The following is a 17,347-nucleotide window of genomic DNA, read 5'->3' as shown; positions in this document are numbered from 1 at the left end:
CAATTTAAACATCTCAACCTAAACGTTCCCAAAGTGTCTTGACACTCCGTAAATTAAAAACAAACAACGCTTCACACCTTAAAGATAAGCTCTGAGCAACTTCTCAGCTCTTTGAAATCACAGGGTCAGATCGATGTTTATTCAGTTGCACGTAAATAATCTCACGGTCCGTGTGTCCCTCGGAGCCTAGCGTGATCAAACAAAGTAGCTTCACTGACGAGAACACACACCTGCTGCTGCTGGCCTCCTCACACACACATGCAACAGTCAAGTATGAGCATATCTCCAGTTTTGGTCAAACTTTACGCATCGCTTCTGAGCAGATCATAAGCTGTTATAACTTCTGTTTTGTGGTTAACACTATTCACTATGTATAACAATAAAGGAGTTGTGGAGTTCAGCGCGCGCAGGGCCGAGCAGGATATACGAGCACAGTTTCGGCGTTACATCAGTAGTTCATCAGCGCTGCATTGTTAAAGCTGACAGTGACTAATACACGCGAGACTGTATCATGCGGGCTCGTCAAAAAACCACACGTCTGTGACAGAAGAGTTTGCCAACATTCCCATTAGTCTTACACAGGCCACCTGAGAACCGTAGGCAGCGACCAGAAGTAACCTCGAGGTCTATCTATGATAAGAGGAATCAGAAATAAACTGAAATGCAGATTGACGTTGGTTCTCGCTTCTGTCTTTTACTCGTACGAAGGAAAGTTCACAACATTACACGATAAAGGGCTGGAAAAGGTGATTTAAAAAATGTATTCCTTAAGATTTAAAATTCTGCTACAAAAAAAGGGTTATTAAATAACATTGTGCTAAAACTAGCATAAACTAAATTTATTTATAATTGTTGGGATGTAACTGTGGCTTAAAAAAGATCATGACACTACAAAGATAGATAGGCTACATGCAGATATTTCTATAAACACGTTTTCAGTTATCATTTGCTTACTGTACAAAAGCATTGTAAAATACAATTAAAACTGTTCATTACTAACTTTCGAATTTAAAATAAAATAAAAAATAATTTGTACTAACTTGTCCTTGAAGAGTTCACAGCCTGAAAGTTTTTCATCTTAATTAAAGGCAGTTATAATGGTAGCCAGTTTACCCTTTTCTTGAAATGACCCCACTATACCTTTTAATGAGGGCTGTTTCTTGGGATTATGGTTCTGCAAATGTTTTTATAGGACAATTATAATATTAATTTAATGTTTAATTGGAATCTTGACAATCTGCATGACTTTGAATTTTATAGTAACTAAATCTACAAAATGGCAGTAGTTTTTTTTCCTTCTTTTTCCACAGTTTAGATTTTACTGTAATTGTCCATTCAATAAAATGTCGGGTGTGTTGCACAATATATGCAGAATTAAAATAATGGGTAAAAATTAAACGAGTGCAGCAAATTCCCAGTAAAGAACATTAAGGGTCTAAAACTATTTTGTGGTTTGCAGAGAGCACAAGAGACATGATTCTGCCAATGTTGTGTTCATGGGATTTATTGGTCAACACACTAAATGTCCCAGTTCACAAGGAAAAGGGTAATTTACCACAATACAAGAACACCCTCAAGCAAACACACTCATACACACACACACACACAAACTCGCTCGCATACACACCCTAACTAGTCTTACCTGTGATTCCCGATTTCCTTAAGGTACCAACAGAGCACTAGACATTACAAGACTTTGTAACACTGTAACCTTTTTTTCACTGAAATGTTTGTACTGTGAATGCTAAAGTTCTGGTCACACATATGTTCTACGTTTCAAAATGAGCGATTTGAGTAAAGTGTATCAAAAAGGACAAATATGATCTAGGTTACAATGCTATAAACGCAGCTCATATCAGGTGATTATGGGATTATGTATTAAGCAGCATTTAAGGAACTATATGCTTTGAGGTGTTCAGTCTGCAGTCTAAAAAATACAAAATACTCTCACACTCCCCCACATACGTTCACTAATAAGCATAAAACAAAAAGTCTGCCAATTTTTTTTTTTTTACAAAACAGTTGTGTATGCTGATGCTTTGAATGAAAGTACAGTAGTTAAACTGGGGTTGTACCATTCAAGCTCCCAAACCACTGACATATATTGACCAACCAACCACGCACACTCATATACACAAATATTTAAAATTATTCATTCTTATTTGCTTGCCATTGAAAAGGAAAAATAAATTCTAAAGGTGCATCCAGCATAATAATGTCAAATATCAATACAACACACTGAAACAAAAGAAAAAAAGAAGCAAAGATGGCAAGCTGATCTGTAAGTCTGTGGTGGTGCTGCTGCAAGTCCGAGTGTGAAGCGTGAGGATTCCAATTTTTTTTTTTTTTTGGGGGGTTTATGAAGACCGATTTATGTGGGCAGAGCGCACAGGGTAGACCTCTCTTTGAGACTCCGATTCACTTCAACATGAAGCACTCATCAGAAGAGAAGAGAAGAGAAGAGAAGAGAAGAGAAGAGAAGAGAAGAGAAGAGAAGAGAAGAGAAGAGAAGAGAAGAGAAGAGAAGAGAAGAGAAGAGAAGAGAAGAGAAGAGAAGAGAAGAGAAGAGAAGAGAAGAGAAGAGAAGAGGTCACTCTGTAGCTTTGAGAGTGAAGGAGAGGCGAGGTCGGGACTTGCCCTTCCCCAATATCATCCTCTGTTCCTCTTTCTGTTGTTTCTGCCTCTCCTGCTGTAACTTCATGCGTTCTTCGTGGATCTTTCTTTGTTCTTCTACTATACGTAGCTGATCCTCAGCCTGAAACAAACACATGAGCAAAAGTGACTTTTTTTTTTATAACCTTTATTTTACCAGGAAAGAAGCACATTGAGATTAAGAATCTATTTTACAAGATTGCCTGGCCAAGGCTTTTTCAATCAGCCAAGGCATAAATAGGTTCATTTTATGTCATTTAACACACTAATACATGAAAATGTACCTTAATTAACAAGCATTAATGAAAAAACAATGTTCATTGTATTTGATCCAACCATATAGATAAAAAAAAAATGGGGGAATGGTTGGCACTGCCAAGCATCCATTTTGAAACATTTCAGAGAGGACAGGTACCACTATGTGCAAGTGGCAAATGTGCAAAAAAAAGTTTTAACTCCAGTGTTCACAATGACTTAAAGCAGAAACATTCTCTGTCCATTTTGAGGGAGAGCTACTGAAGTATCACCACAAATGTTTATCAAAAATGAGAAATAAAAACTTCTTCAAGAGCTTTTAATTATCAGTGGACATAATCTTCAATGTGAATCCACTGGCTTGTGAACTCATATCAGTGTTCCCACCAATTAGGGATGGGACGATTACCGGTTTCACTATAAACCACGATAAAATGTACAGACGGTTAGTATTATCGTTTAAAATTTAATTATCATTAAAACCGTGTTTGCTTATCGCGATTTTAATAACTCACTGTGAATCCTGTCCAGCCAGCAACAGTCTGAAGCAGGCTCAGCGCGCAATGTTAGGTTTTTTTATTCGAGAAGGAATGTCGGAGGGCAGTGACCGTATTCGGGAGATTTTTCAGCCTTTTAAGAGGATCAAATCTGAGGTGTGGTCATATTTTGGCTTTTACAAAAGTCCTGAGTGAAACTTAAACGAGGATTGTCTCTACAATAGGGGGGGGAAACAGTCGTCTTGTGTGACCATCACCCACTGTTTATAGCGAACGCAAGGCAAGTTAACTTTGACCTCAATACCAAAACTACGTCTGGGAAATAATTGGGCACAAAATGTTGTTTTGAGTTGAAATATTTGATCTCACTCACTTGAAATAAACGTGAAGCTTCCGCGAAGAAAAGTTCGCAGCAAGTGGCTTTGAGCCAAAGACAAACGAACAAGTTCAAACAAGACTATTAAGAGTGACATTTAAGGGATAATAATGTATATCATTGTACACTTATTACACCGATTTTTTTTTACCACATAATTACGGGGACATATTGAATTGAGATTAACGTTTTAAATCTTACCCATTTATAAATCCATTTTGTACAGCGTACAAAACAATCGTCCAGACAAGATGATCACAATATTATTAAACTCTGTAAACAATAAATCAACTGATTTAATTTTCAATACAATCAAAAACGGAGACGCAAGATGGCAAGTTGTATTTGATTGAAACGAGAGAGCGCGTCCGTTGCGATACATGGATGTGCGCTGTGTTATAATGGGTTGCTATTGACGACGGTCATTATAAGGAAGGAAATGCCACAGAATAGAATCTTGCTTAAAAAAGTGCATAGAGCTGATTGTTTTATTTGTTGTTTGTTGATTTTCAAATATAAAACTGTTTTCAGTGTGAGCATCAGTTCTTTTTGAACACTTTCATCTCGTTTGAACAAAACCGTGATAATATTGATTATCACGATAATTTTGGTGACTATAATCGTGATATGAAATTTTCATACTGTCCCATCCCTACCACCAATGAATTTCCATCACCATTCCAGATTAGAGCTATAATTGGATAAGGATTTTGAACAATTTCATAGAAACTGCACTCACAAAGATCCATTTATAACAAATTGAATATTTAAGAGAATATTTTTCTTCCCTAAAGAAATTTCCAAGAATTATTTGATTTTCAGGCCAACATTTCCTGATATTTCCGGGTAGAGGTGTATATATACACCGGTATTGGCGGTAATCCTGATATAAAAAAATTGTATCATGAATACCACACTAAATAACATTGAAAATATTTCAACACCTGTCAAACCATCTGTTTGACACTTCAACATAGTAGGTGGCGGTATTGCATATTAACGTTATTCATAAAACTGAAGAAAAAAAAAAAAAAAAAATTTCTATAGAAATTACAATATTTTATATTTACATAAATAATGAAAATACTTTTTGTGTGGACAACCAATTCTGAGAGAGCATGTCGAATTATACTAATTAACTATTACATTTAAATATTTGTGTTTCATATACATATTTTTCTTTTATGTTTAGGAGTAGATTCACTTTTGTTTTGTTGTGTTTGGCTTTTGTTTCTCATCTTCTAGAATGAGACATATGTTTTGTTGTCAAAATAAAGCAAATAAATAAGTACCAGCTTAGCTTGAGCATCAGCAATCTTTCGGTTGTTTTCTTCCAAAATTCTCTCCAGCTCTGCTCGTTTGGATTTTTCTTCCTCCTAAAGGGGTGACACGGTGAAATGTTAGGGCGGGCAGACAAATCCACTGAAATAGGTCCCCATAAACCCAGTTGCACACTCAAACACGTCTACACTCGCACAAACAGGTACCAGCCAGCGACACTCGCACAATCTTTCATGTACTTACACACGCTCTCCACATTTCACATTCCGAACTGCAGCATCAAATGTCTGAAGCTAACCTCTATGTATGCAACAATAAGCAAAAAAAACCCACCCACGAATGTATTCAGGCACACCTTTAATCCCCGCCACGTTTAAATATATATATACACACCCAAACATCCATTTATGCATTCATTAGGATCCATACAGAACAGGTATGTAAAAGATAACACATCGACAACTAACGAAGAATCTCATTCGTTTGCAGATGAAAAAATAAATTAAAAAAATCAATCAGTTCGTTCTCTCTCTATTTTTTTTTATATATCAGCATCCATAAGCAAGAAGTTTCAAAAGAAAATGAGAGAGACAAAGAAAGATTAACTTAAATAAAGGAGAGAGTGAATAGTAGTGGCTCACCAATGCTCGTATACCTACGCCTTTCTCCTTTGACTGTGTACTGTACCTACACAACTGCTGATTAAAGGGGTGAGTATTTACTGCCTGGTCCCGTGTGTCCCGTCCTGGACAGCGCAGCACCTCCCCTTTAAAAATTTCTGAGCTGCTAGCACGAGCTAGTGCTCTTACACAGCAACACCACATGCAGTATATAGCACAGTCCAAGAAATGAATTATGGTAATCATACAACATTACCGTGTGGGGACGTCAGGCTATTAACGTTAAAGGATGTTAAAGACTGCAAAAACACAAAGGTGGGATCATTCGTTAGATGTGTTTGTTTGAAAACAAAAACAGTGATGTGTTTGCGTCTAAGCTCAATGGCACAGTAACGTTGAGTGTGGATGTAGAAGTGTGTGTGTCTGTGTGTGTACCCGCACGCCAGCACTCCTGAGGAAAAGCAAATTGTGAGGACACAGAAGTACATTTAAAACACTGCACTTTTAATGACGTCAAAACGGAAGAGTCAAAGGAAAAATGAAGTTAGAAATAAAAAAAATCAGTACTTAATAAATTTAAAACACAGACGACAGAAATGGACGAGCAATAAAGAGAGGGGTGGAGCGTTTTGTGATTGATGGTGCAAATGAAGACCAAATCATGTGCAAACGCTAAATGTAGAACAATACAGATTCATTTAATGGTTCAGTACCAGGGCTACAAATGATGGGGACAAATCTAAAACGTACAGAAGGAGGGCACATATCTAACCCTATTAGTGCTGAGCCGCTGAATTTTGTGTGTGCTTGTGGAATGGAATTAGTTTCTTTTTCATAACTCGTTGCATCTTTACAATTAGAGCACAGTAACCCTCCTTTATGGTATGGGTGGAATTACAAGCTATGGATTTAGCAAATTAACTAGTTTAAGTGTGGTCTAGTGGCCGCAAATGGTCTTGTGTGTTTGTAACATCCAAAAACCACATTACGGTAGTAATGGTAAGCTATCAAAGTGTATTATGGTGGAAAAAACAAAAAAGGCCAGGTTTGAATGCCGAGTGACCTTTTTAAGAAAAGCGTTTTATTGAAGACAGTTTCATACATTGGGGACAGTAAAATGATAAAAGACATGGAGTAAAGAGAGTAAAATAAAAGGGGAGAGAAAACATGGGAAACATTATATTGGTCCCTTACAGCCGTGGCAAAACGTTCACTTGAAACCCCTGAGAGTGCACTAGAGGTGTGTGAGATTCATTAAAATCACATTAAAGCATTACAGAAAAAGCACAGAGCTTGTCTATCAACAGAGTAAGCGAGACCTTAAATGTCCTTAAATATTAGTGTTCCCTAGCAACTTGACTGAACTTCTCCAAGCATCACATCACACCTTGAAAATGTTGCATTCTGTAATTTATTTAATTCCCCACCCAATCAATGGAGCTTACTTTCATCAGCTACCCTGCATCTCCTGCTCTGTCTCGGGGGAAAACGAGTGTCAGGTTGTGCCACGGCTGAGGGTGTGCGGTTTGCGGCTGCTCTCCGCTGTGTTCCGAACGACCGAGCGTTACCTCTCTGGTTTTCTGGGCGTTCAGTTCCGCCTGCCTCTGCCTCTCTAGCTCCTGCAAAAGCTGTGCCTCCATGATGCGTTTGGCCTCCTCCACCCTCCGCAAGACCTCATGCTCGATCTCGTCACGTCGCTTCTCAAGCTCTTCCTCCACCCGCCGCGCCACAAGCTCCTCCACACGCCTCGCCGTCTCCTCCTCAATCAGACGCTCCTCGATCTCCTGCTGACGGCTGTGGAGGAAACAAGAAAGAGGGGATCAAACACGGCAGACCCTTAAATTATACTCAATGATACATGCAGAGTGAAGAACTCATACAAGAAGAGGTCCAAGTTGGGCCAGTAGTCCCTTGTCTTGACAACATTTGACTGGCCCCCCATTTAATTTTTTTTATGCAAAATAGACAAGTTCAAAAATATTATATTTATATTTAAAATAATACATTAAAATTAAATATTTTTAATTAATATTTACTTTAAAATGTAATATTTTTATTTAATTATTTTTGCAGAAAAGGGTTAATGTGAAAAACTTTTAATTTTGCAATTGTATTTAGCTTTTTGGAATATATATATATATATCATATTTATATATACATATTTATTTATATATATTATTTATATATAGTATTTATATATTTATATAAATATAAATAAATAAATATATTTTTCCCCCCACACATATCTAACATACATTTTTATTTTAACAAGTGATTTCTTTTCAAAGAAAATGAGCAATTATACAATTATATTTCTACAATGAAACTCCAAGATAGTCATAAAAATGAACACTTTTAACATGCAAAATTATACACAGCAAAACAAACCAAATTTTCAACCAAATCTTACTGATGCTACCAAGACAATAAATAATTAATGTAATTTCACTAAAACGTAATTTATGTTAGCCGCTTTGATAACCTTTAGCTAGCAGACAAATTAAAAAAAGATAAGCACATTTCACAACCAAATGTCAAAGAAATGCATTTCACAAAATGCATTGCTGAACCCAGAAGAGGAAGATGATATTGTCCTGTCATCTATAATTCTGAAATTAAACATGATGTGCACGCTGACATCATAAACCCATAAAGGAAAGTATGCCCCTCAAAGGGAAGGCCAAGATTACAAAAGCATGTTTTACCTTTATTTACACTTTAAACATGACTAAACCATTAGAGGAGAGCAAGCTGTCACACCTGGCCTTAAGAAGAAACACAAAAACACAGACACAATACTGAACCAAGTGACCATTACATTGCCCAAAGCCAAAACAAAAATTAAACAACAGCAGCCATCTTTTGATTTGATTTCAGTGTCATGAAACTCGATCCAGGGCTTCTCTTTGAGTTTAAAACACCCTGAATGTGGTTACAATGCACTCTGGGTGAAGATCAGGCCTGGGGCTGCAGCACTTCTCTTCCTGTTCTTTCACTACATTCCCCCTTCCTTCCCTTCCACAAACCTCTTAACATTATACTGGTGGTCTCCAATCACAAAAGAGAGATGTCAACAATCTGTGATAGTTACAAAAGCATATCAGCTTACACAGGCAGCAGATTTCAGTGATGAGATGACCTGATGTGTGACAGCTGCCTATGAGAGTCCATGGAGTGATGAAAGTTCAGTGAATACAGATAGGTAACATGAAACGTCACCTTTTTTGCACACTAGATCAGTATATTAGGTTCTTATAAATATTAAACAACAAAGAGTTGCAACTTGAAACAGCTGAACTGAAGTGATAGTGCTGCCCAACCAAGTGACACTTCATACATGCTTAAGTGAGTAAGGCCACGTCTGGTAACGTTACATAGACAGCACACACACACACACACACACACACACACACACACACACACACACACACACACACACACACACACACACACACACACACACACACACACATATATTTATATATACAATAATAGTCATCTTACATCTTCCTCTGCCTTTCTATATCTGCTCTCCTCTCGTCCTCTTCTCTCCTCTGTTTCTCGTCGTTGCTTCTCTTGCTCAGTGTCCGGCCGAACATGTCGGTTCGGTCGGGTGGTGAGCCACCCCTGTCCCTCCTGCTGCCGGATCTCGAGCGGGACCGTCTGCTCCTCTTCAACTCCTTCGATCTGCTCCTTTTCTTGTTGGATTTGGATTTGGAGCGGCTCCGTCTGCGGCTGTGTTTAGCGTGTTTGGACCGGGACGAGCTGCGGCTCCGGGAGCGACCCATATTCTGCACGAATGAATCCGACTGACACTACTAAATAGGGTCTTATGAATGCAGTAATATTATATTACGGTTACCTGTATAATTGTTTATTATAAGCTCGTTTAATAAGGATGTTCGTTGCTTTCTGCTCCAGTGAATCTGCGGAATCAAACAATATGGCGACCGCCTCAGTCTTCCTTTTCCCAGAATGCAACAGCTTAGTTCGGGTCTTTTCGGATATCTCCGGGCTAATACCGAATGAGGAGGAACACACGACGAGTCTGGGGCGTCTACATAGACACGGAAGCCCCAAGCTAATCTGAGGTATCTCCACACAAAACGCTGTCAGTGTCAGTGACTGCAAAGTAGCAGTTTCAAACACTGCATACTGCAATGCAGCAGTATTTTAGTACTGTACAATACATCCTACAATACAGTTGAGGTTGTCTAACGTTACATATCTTAGTAAATCCAAAGGTCATACAGGTTGTGTGCTATGATGAATACAGGAAAAAATGGTAACCGTCCACAGTATTATACTGTCCACATTCTGTAACAGAAATTGCGGAGCCCCGCACATTAATATGCAATAATAATCGTTCCCCCCTTTTACAGTCTATGATTCCCTCACTGAATCGTGCGTACGTTTTACGAATTTGTTCCCTCGATTTATAAATCGTGCACACGATATAGCAAATCAAGGGAACAAAATTGTAAATCATGCGCACGATTTAGCCTAGTATTTTTTCCTATTTATTTTCATGTGCTGAAGGGATATTGTTGTAGGCCAAAACCCGGAAATGGGTTAGCACTTCCGTTTTCACCGTCCCAAACATGCATTTACACTATGCACTATGTTCTCAACCGTGTAGTGTTTGAATGATGAATTTTGTCATTCGAATGATGGTGAACATGAGTGCATGAAGTGTCCAACATTCCACTTGATTTTGTCGGTTAATTTAGTGCATCGTCATGGTAATTAAAGTTCACTTTTTCTTATTTGGAATTTTCAGTGTGAACTCTTTTTAAAATATTTATACTATAAAACTGCATAGAATATCATAGCATATATGTATGAAAATTCTATCACATCTAGAGAGTTTTTAAATAGATTTTTGGTTTAAATGCCTGAAATATAGTCTATGGTTAACACAAGCGCAAAATATCTTAACATTTTATTCAATGACATAAAATAAACCAGTAAACCCCATGTCATTTATTTAAAGCTTTAACTTTTTTCTTTTTTTTTCTTTTTTTTTTTGAAAAAGGTGGTTGCCAACAAGTGGCCAAATGGGACTATAGAGGCGAACATCATCAAGCCGAATAGGTAAGCTTATCTACTCACTATTCTGGGTTTACTTCCTCATTTGTGTTGATAATTGGGCCTTTTCAAACTATTCTAACTAACTAGTCTACGTTAGCTTTTTACTTTTAGTGATTGTATAACTTCAAAATTCATAAACATTAGATTGTGTTTTTGCAGATGAAACCAGGGTGATGCTAACTTCTGGGTTGGCCCACAAAAATATGTAATCAGCAGTTCTCTATAGCAGAGATTTTCAACCCTCCTCCTGGAGTCTCATCATCCTGCAAATTCACAAATCCTTTCCCGTGGCCTCATGGGATAGGAAAGTGTCCATCGAATGCACAGGAGTAGGAAGTCATCCAGGTACTTTTCACCTACTCTCACATACTGATTTTAGCCTACTATAAGGAAGTAGGCACATTCGAACACAGTGTGGGTCTCCAGGAACAGGGTTGAAGACCTCTGCTCTAGAGTATGAATATTATTTATTTAAGCTGTTGAGAGCAGGCGCAGGCATTTGTAAATTGAATGTGGCTTCCGGTGTCATCCACCCCTTCTAGGCGTATACAAAACAGCTCATTATGCTGCTTGATCATGTAAACTAGTATTTTTGCCACATTATTTTTAATGTATTGTCATAATTAGAAACACACAGGTTTGTAGCACTTTTTTTCTTTTACCATTTACTGCACTTTGTTATTCTTTTAGTTGTTTTGAATAAATCAGAAATCTCGCATATTCACAAAAAATAACTTACTTCCATGTTAGAATATAAGATGGATGCTGTTTATTTAAAAAAAGTAGTGAAATTGTAGGCATTATTCCACACTAAACAGTAGTGTGCAATCATATGACCTCATCACATTGCGTATTTAATTCAGTGAGTGACATTTCAGTTACCATCCTGGAAATAAATCTGGCATTTTAATTACATTTTACTGAAAATTGTCTTTTGACATAAGGCAATCAAATAACTAAAGAAAAAGATCACAGTAGATATTACTAACTACACAGTTCATCCATCACAGTGGAGATGATAGGCTTAGTCAAGCAAATTACTATAGTATACTGCATAATTTGGAAAATGTAGGAAGAGTAGTATGGTAGTATGCTATTCTGAACATAGCCACTTTCCAGATGTTAAGAGTTTGAAATTGCAGGTTAGCAAGCTATTCTCTAATGGGCAGGTCAGAACGAAATCTACAGACCTTTTTGCATTGTCTGCGCTGATTTTTGGGGAGGCTGAGTGGCAATAAACATTGTAAAATGTGTCAAATGGAGCTGAGAGTTCCACACTTTTATTGGTAGCTGAAATCATAATAAAATTAGCCAGAATATAAAAGACAAGCATGCAAGTGGTGCAATATGTGGAACTTTGTGAATGACAAGAATGCAGAGCTTTTTGTAGAGTTCATTGGGAACAGATTCTGTTTGGGCCTTCTAATGGGTGATCTGTGCACATTAGAACAACAGCTTAGTTGCAACAACCTGGTTAGGTCTACCATACGTTCCAGAAAAGAATAATAATTTTCTTGGCTTGTTGTTTTTGACTAAATCTTTCTTGTTCCATTCTGCTTGTCCTTTTTTGTTGTTTTCCTCGAGAGATAAGCTTATCCTAGCTCTATATGAAGACCAATTCATAACTTTATTTTTGTCAGAATTTGCTGACAGAATGGTCATTCTAAGTTTAGGTTCAATCCCATTTGAACTCCAGGGGAGCATTGTGACAGGCAGTTGCTTATTCTGAAAAACTACAGGCTAAAAATATTTAGCCAGGGCTATTTTAAAACACACATGAGCAAAGCCATGGTGACTCTGTTAGGAAATCCAGTCAAGATAAGAGCGAGAGAAATTACTTTCTCTCATATTTTGGCAGGCCAATAAATGAAATTAGGTTTGGAATTATGAATCATTAAAATTTTGTGCATTAAAATTAAGAAAGAAATAATACAGGGGGAAAAAAGTATTTCTGTTTTATTTTCTCAATAATGCTAGTTTATTTATAGCTCTTAACGTAACGTACCAGTTTAGTGTTTTGATTCATCTTGATTTTTCGAAATGTTGTGCTTGTGTGCTTTTCTTGGGCAAGCTGGAGTGCAGACCAAAAGTCAGGATTTGCGCAAAATAATAATAAAAAATTTGCTTTCTATCTCACCAAACCCTCCTTTCAGAACACTAGGAAAATAAGGCACAAGTCGCATGAGATCATTCTTTGATGCTTCTGCATCTTTTTTTAAAAGCTGGTCACTATTCACTGCCATTATATTCTATAATGGCATTATATTATATTCTCCTTTTGTAGTCTGACAAAGATAGAAGGTCATACTCCATTAGAAAAACACCAGAGTGAGTAAATAATGACTGCATTTTTATTTTTGGACTATCCCTTTAATTAGTACTGCGCTGGACAGATATGTACAGCAAAATAAACAATATAGCAAAATCTCTATAAATATATATATATTTAATTATCACCATGATCTTTACCACCCAGCCCTTCTTCTTTCGTGTTCCAAAACACGAAGAAAGGCATACAGGCTTGTGTGAACTGTCCTTTATATATTTAGGCACTTGATTATATGATTGAAGCTCGGTTTCCAGGTCATGGGTCACACATACGGTGCCCTCCACTAATATTGGCACCCATTGTAAATATGAGCAAAGGAGGTTGTGAAAATAAATCTGCATTGTTTATCCTTTTGGTCTTTCATTAAAAAAAATCACAAAATTCTAACCTTTCATTGAAGTAAAGATCCAACCACGGCAAGATCCGACCACGGCCCATTATAAGATTTCTAGCAGAGGCCATCAGGTTTTGATTTTTTAACTGTTAGTATTTACTAGAATCCATGATACCATGTATCTGAACAAGATGTCCAGGACCTCCAGCAAAAAAATACGCCCACAACATTAAAGATCCAGCAGTATATAGGTGGACATGAGGTATTTTTTTATGCCTGTTAACACCAAACCCATCTAGTATGTTTGCTGACAAAAAGCTATTTTTTAGTGTTTAAGTTTCATATGACCATAGAATCTGGTCCCTTTTGAAGTTCCAGTCATGTCTGACAACTGAATATGCTGGAGTTTGTTTTTGGATGAGCGAGGAGGATTTTTCTTGAAACCCCCCCAAACAACTTGTGATGTATGTGCTATTTTGGTTATTTTCAAAAGACTCAACTAATCTCTGCAATTCTCCAGCTGTGATCATTCGAGAGTCTTTGGTCACTCGAACTTTCCTCTTCACTGTGCATTAGGACGAAATACAGTAGACAAATGTCCTCTTCCAGGCAGACTTGTAACATCTTTAGTTGATTGGAATTTCTTAATTATTGCCCTGATGGTGGAAATGGGGATTTTCAATGCGGTAGATATTTTCTTACAGCCACTTTCTATTCACTTTCTATTACAGCCAATTTCTACTCAACACTCTTTTGCTGCACATCAGAACTATATTCTTTGGTTTTACTCATTGTGATGAATGATTAAGGGAATTTGGTCTTTGTGTTTCCTCATATTTCTACTCCTGTGGAACAGGAAGTCATGGCTGGACAATTTCATGCTCCTCCTAGTCACCCTGGTGTGTTAAAAAACGTAAATATTCAGAAAAGCTAATAGAAAGAGAGAGCATGTTCACTTCCTGAAAAGCAACATTGTAATAGCGGTAGATGTTAGGGATTTGTTTTTACTTGAGGAAGAAGCCGACTTTTTTGTGTTAAATTCATGAACACAAGCAAACTGTTGTCTGTTGTTTGCCAGAGGAAGTCAATCAGTATTATATGTGTCAGACATGATCAATAAGCATCAAACTAAATGACTTACCTTCCAGCTGCTACACTAAGAATCACTGCATTTCCTTCCAGTGGAATAACGTCACACAAAAGACAGACGTCACTGCTACCTTAGGCCAGACCACTCTCTTTCAATCAAGCCATTTTACAATTCTCAAACATATTAACCTCATCTTTAAATGATTAGTTGAGCAGGATAATACCACTGCTTTTTCCCGCTCTCCCAACATGAATGGCCTTCATGCTACTCGAGTTAATGAAAAGTCGCTGCGCTCTTTCTTCCCCCTTTTTTATTCGTTTGATCAAAGATGGCCTCTCCTCTCTGGCTAACCTCTCCTCTCAGTTGGCCGTAGCCTCTGTCTCTTGAGGGTGAGGGCACTTAACAAACACAGGATCCCACCGCTGGGGCACATTGTCATGTTGATGTCCCAAGGGCCCCTACACAAAGGGCCATTGAGGAGAGGAAAGGAGAGAAAGAGCTGAGACAGAGAGAGAGAGGGAGAACAAGGCTCTCAGGAGGAATTTCTTTAACCCGTCATGCAGCGTGTGTGTGTGTGTGTGTGTGTGTGTTGAGCGGGGGAGGGTCATATACCGGCTATAGCTCCAGTGTTGTTGGTCACTGGACTGATCTTGGTCACCGACTTCTTAAAGTCTCCTGGGGTTGGTTCTGCAAAGAGTCACCTTACTGTGTGTCTGTGTGTGTGGTTTCATGGAAATTCAAGAAGCTTTTCAGGCCGACATGCTTCAGTTGTTTGTTAACTCTAGATATATCATTCCTTTAGGCACCATTAAAACTGTATACCTGACATTGTATAACAATTTCCATAACTTTTTTTATTTCTCATACTTAGTGATTTGAACAAACTTCTCACCCTAAGAATTAAAATTTGTCACATATACACATCGTGCTGTTATGTTTGCCTGTTTTAGGACCTGTCCCAAATGGTGTGTTCTGATCTGATTTATGCTTGAGGTCTCACACAAGTTGTTGAATGTGGAATCTGACCTTATTGTGTCCCATTTGACATTTTAGGTTGAAGGGTGGCTACGGGTAGGGCTGGATATCAATTTACTGATTTAATTCTAATTTGAAAGTTCTTTTTTGAGAGTCAATTCTGATTTTGACTTGCTTTCGATTAGGTGCTGATTCATTTGAGCAAATTTCAGTTTTAATGTATTTTATTTTGCTTGTATATAAAAATATATACTGTATACAAAGCATACTGTGTACGAATGTACATGTGTGTGTGTGTATATATATATATATGTATGTATGTGTGTGTGTGTATATATATATATATATGTGTGTGTGTGTGTGTGTGTATATATATATATATTGTTCTTTTGAACTTATGTATTCATAAAAGAATCCTGAAAAAAAAGAATAATTTTCCACAAAAAATATTGAGCAGGAATACTGTTTTCAACATAATAATAATAATAATAATAATAATAATTGTTTTTTTGAGATCCAAATTAGCATAGTATAATGATTTCTAAAGGATCACGTGACACTGAAGACTGGAGTAATGGCTGCTGAAAATTCAGCTTTGTATCACAGGAATGAATTACATTTTAAAATATATTAAAATACAAAACTGTTATTTTAAATTGTAATAATATTGCACAATATTATTTTATCAAATAAATGCAGCCTTAGTGAGCATAAGAATCTTAATTTAACTTAAATTAACTAATCTTTTGAATGGAATTGTACACATTATTTTCTAAATGTATTTTATTAATGTTTTCAGTACAGAGACAGAGTTTTGCTGGTGGGATCTTTGGCCAGTATAAGCAACCATTCCAACACCCCCAGGGGCCGTTCACACAGAACGCATTTTTCCATTCCAACGCGCTATTTTCCATTGTTTTTCAATGAAAACACGTGCTAGACGGATGTGTATGACTGTTGCGCTCACGTCTTGCGTCTATTGTAGAGTCTCGTGCATGACACTGCGTTCTAAAAACTCAGCGCTCAAGTTAAAATCAGTTCAACTTTTAAAAAACGCGTCTCAAGACCTTGCCTTTTTCCCCATTCCACTGCCCACGTCTCATGTTTTTGCTTTTTGTGGATGAGCTCTTAGACCCACATAGAAACACACCAAAGCCACTCAGAACATCTTGGCAACCACATAATAACCACCCAGAACATCATAGAGTTGTGGCAATGGGTTTTGCATGTACAAGAGCTAACTTTCATAAACAATTTAAGAATCTAGTTAAAGTGCTTCCCCAATTACTAGCAGCAGCAAACAAGACAACCCCCACATCCTCTATTGTTCGGCCAAACAGTGTCCAGTCAACCCCTGTCAGTGGTTTAGCCAATGTTGTTATGTTTCAAACAAACAGATTGCAATTCTGTTTGGTGCAGCTAGTGACACACTTCCCTTCATAAGTGTTAAAAGTTTAAATATGGATCCAATCCATTAAATCCATTAGACGTGGACCCAAAGCCTCTGTCATTGTAGAAAGAAGAGAGTTAGAGAGCTCTCTGTCAAAGAGCATTGAGCTCTAAGACCCCCTTTCATAATAAACGGCTATATGGATGGAAGGCTATGACAGGCCAAGCAAAGAGGTGAAAGGTCATTTCTGCAGTATTCGATTGACCTTAAAGGTGGACACAGATGAAATGTACAGGTCTGTCTCATTCACTCTGTTCCTTCTCTCGTTTCTCTTGGTAAGAAGGAAGAATAGGCTAGATTCCTCTGTTTATTAAAAAAAAAACAAGTTATTTAACCCTTCTCTCTTTCCTTTTCCCTTTTTTTAATTGTTTAATCTCAACGAAAAGATCCTTGAGAA

At 37.4% G+C, this 17,347-nt stretch overlaps 1 protein-coding gene and 1 long non-coding RNA gene across 2 annotated transcripts in view; one reads left to right on the top strand and one right to left on the bottom strand.

Moving 5' to 3' along the window:
* Nucleotides 1-1,488: 1,488 nt before the first annotated feature.
* arglu1a (arginine and glutamate rich 1a) lies at nucleotides 1,489-9,676 on the bottom strand. Its single transcript, XM_082176426.1, has 5 exons — nucleotides 9,544-9,676; nucleotides 9,186-9,472; nucleotides 7,250-7,475; nucleotides 5,073-5,156; nucleotides 1,489-2,755 (listed from the first exon to the last, which is right to left on the bottom strand). Exons 2-5 carry the CDS (start codon nucleotides 9,467-9,469, stop codon nucleotides 2,591-2,593), a joined length of 759 nt encoding a protein of 252 aa, XP_082032552.1. The 5' UTR covers nucleotides 9,470-9,472; nucleotides 9,544-9,676; the 3' UTR covers nucleotides 1,489-2,590.
* Nucleotides 9,633-17,347, top strand: part of LOC309503668 — a 34,413-nt gene continuing 26,698 nt past the window's right edge. Inside the window, exons 1-3 of the long non-coding RNA XR_014207800.1 lie at nucleotides 9,633-9,772; nucleotides 10,717-10,775; nucleotides 10,932-11,117. This is a non-coding gene — a long non-coding RNA (uncharacterized lncRNA). The remainder of the gene's footprint in view (nucleotides 9,773-10,716; nucleotides 10,776-10,931; nucleotides 11,118-17,347) is intronic.

This window comes from Leuciscus leuciscus (assembly GCF_965113295.1).
Source record: "Leuciscus leuciscus genome assembly, chromosome: 7".
In the NCBI taxonomy this organism is placed as follows: domain Eukaryota; kingdom Metazoa; phylum Chordata; class Actinopteri; order Cypriniformes; family Leuciscidae; genus Leuciscus; species Leuciscus leuciscus.
This window is presented reverse-complemented; position numbering and strand designations above follow the sequence as displayed.

Coding starts and splice junctions, on each gene's coding strand:
- arglu1a (XM_082176426.1), bottom strand. CDS start 9,469: ATGGGTCGCTCCCGGAGCCGCAGCTCGTCCCGGTCCAAACACGCTAAA. Junction 5,157..7,249: donor ACGCCCAGAAAACCAGAGAG/GTAACGCTCGGT, acceptor TCACCCCTTTAG/GAGGAAGAAAAATCCAAACG. Junction 2,756..5,072: donor CTGATGCTCAAGCTAAGCTG/GTACTTATTTAT, acceptor TGTTTGTTTCAG/GCTGAGGATCAGCTACGTAT.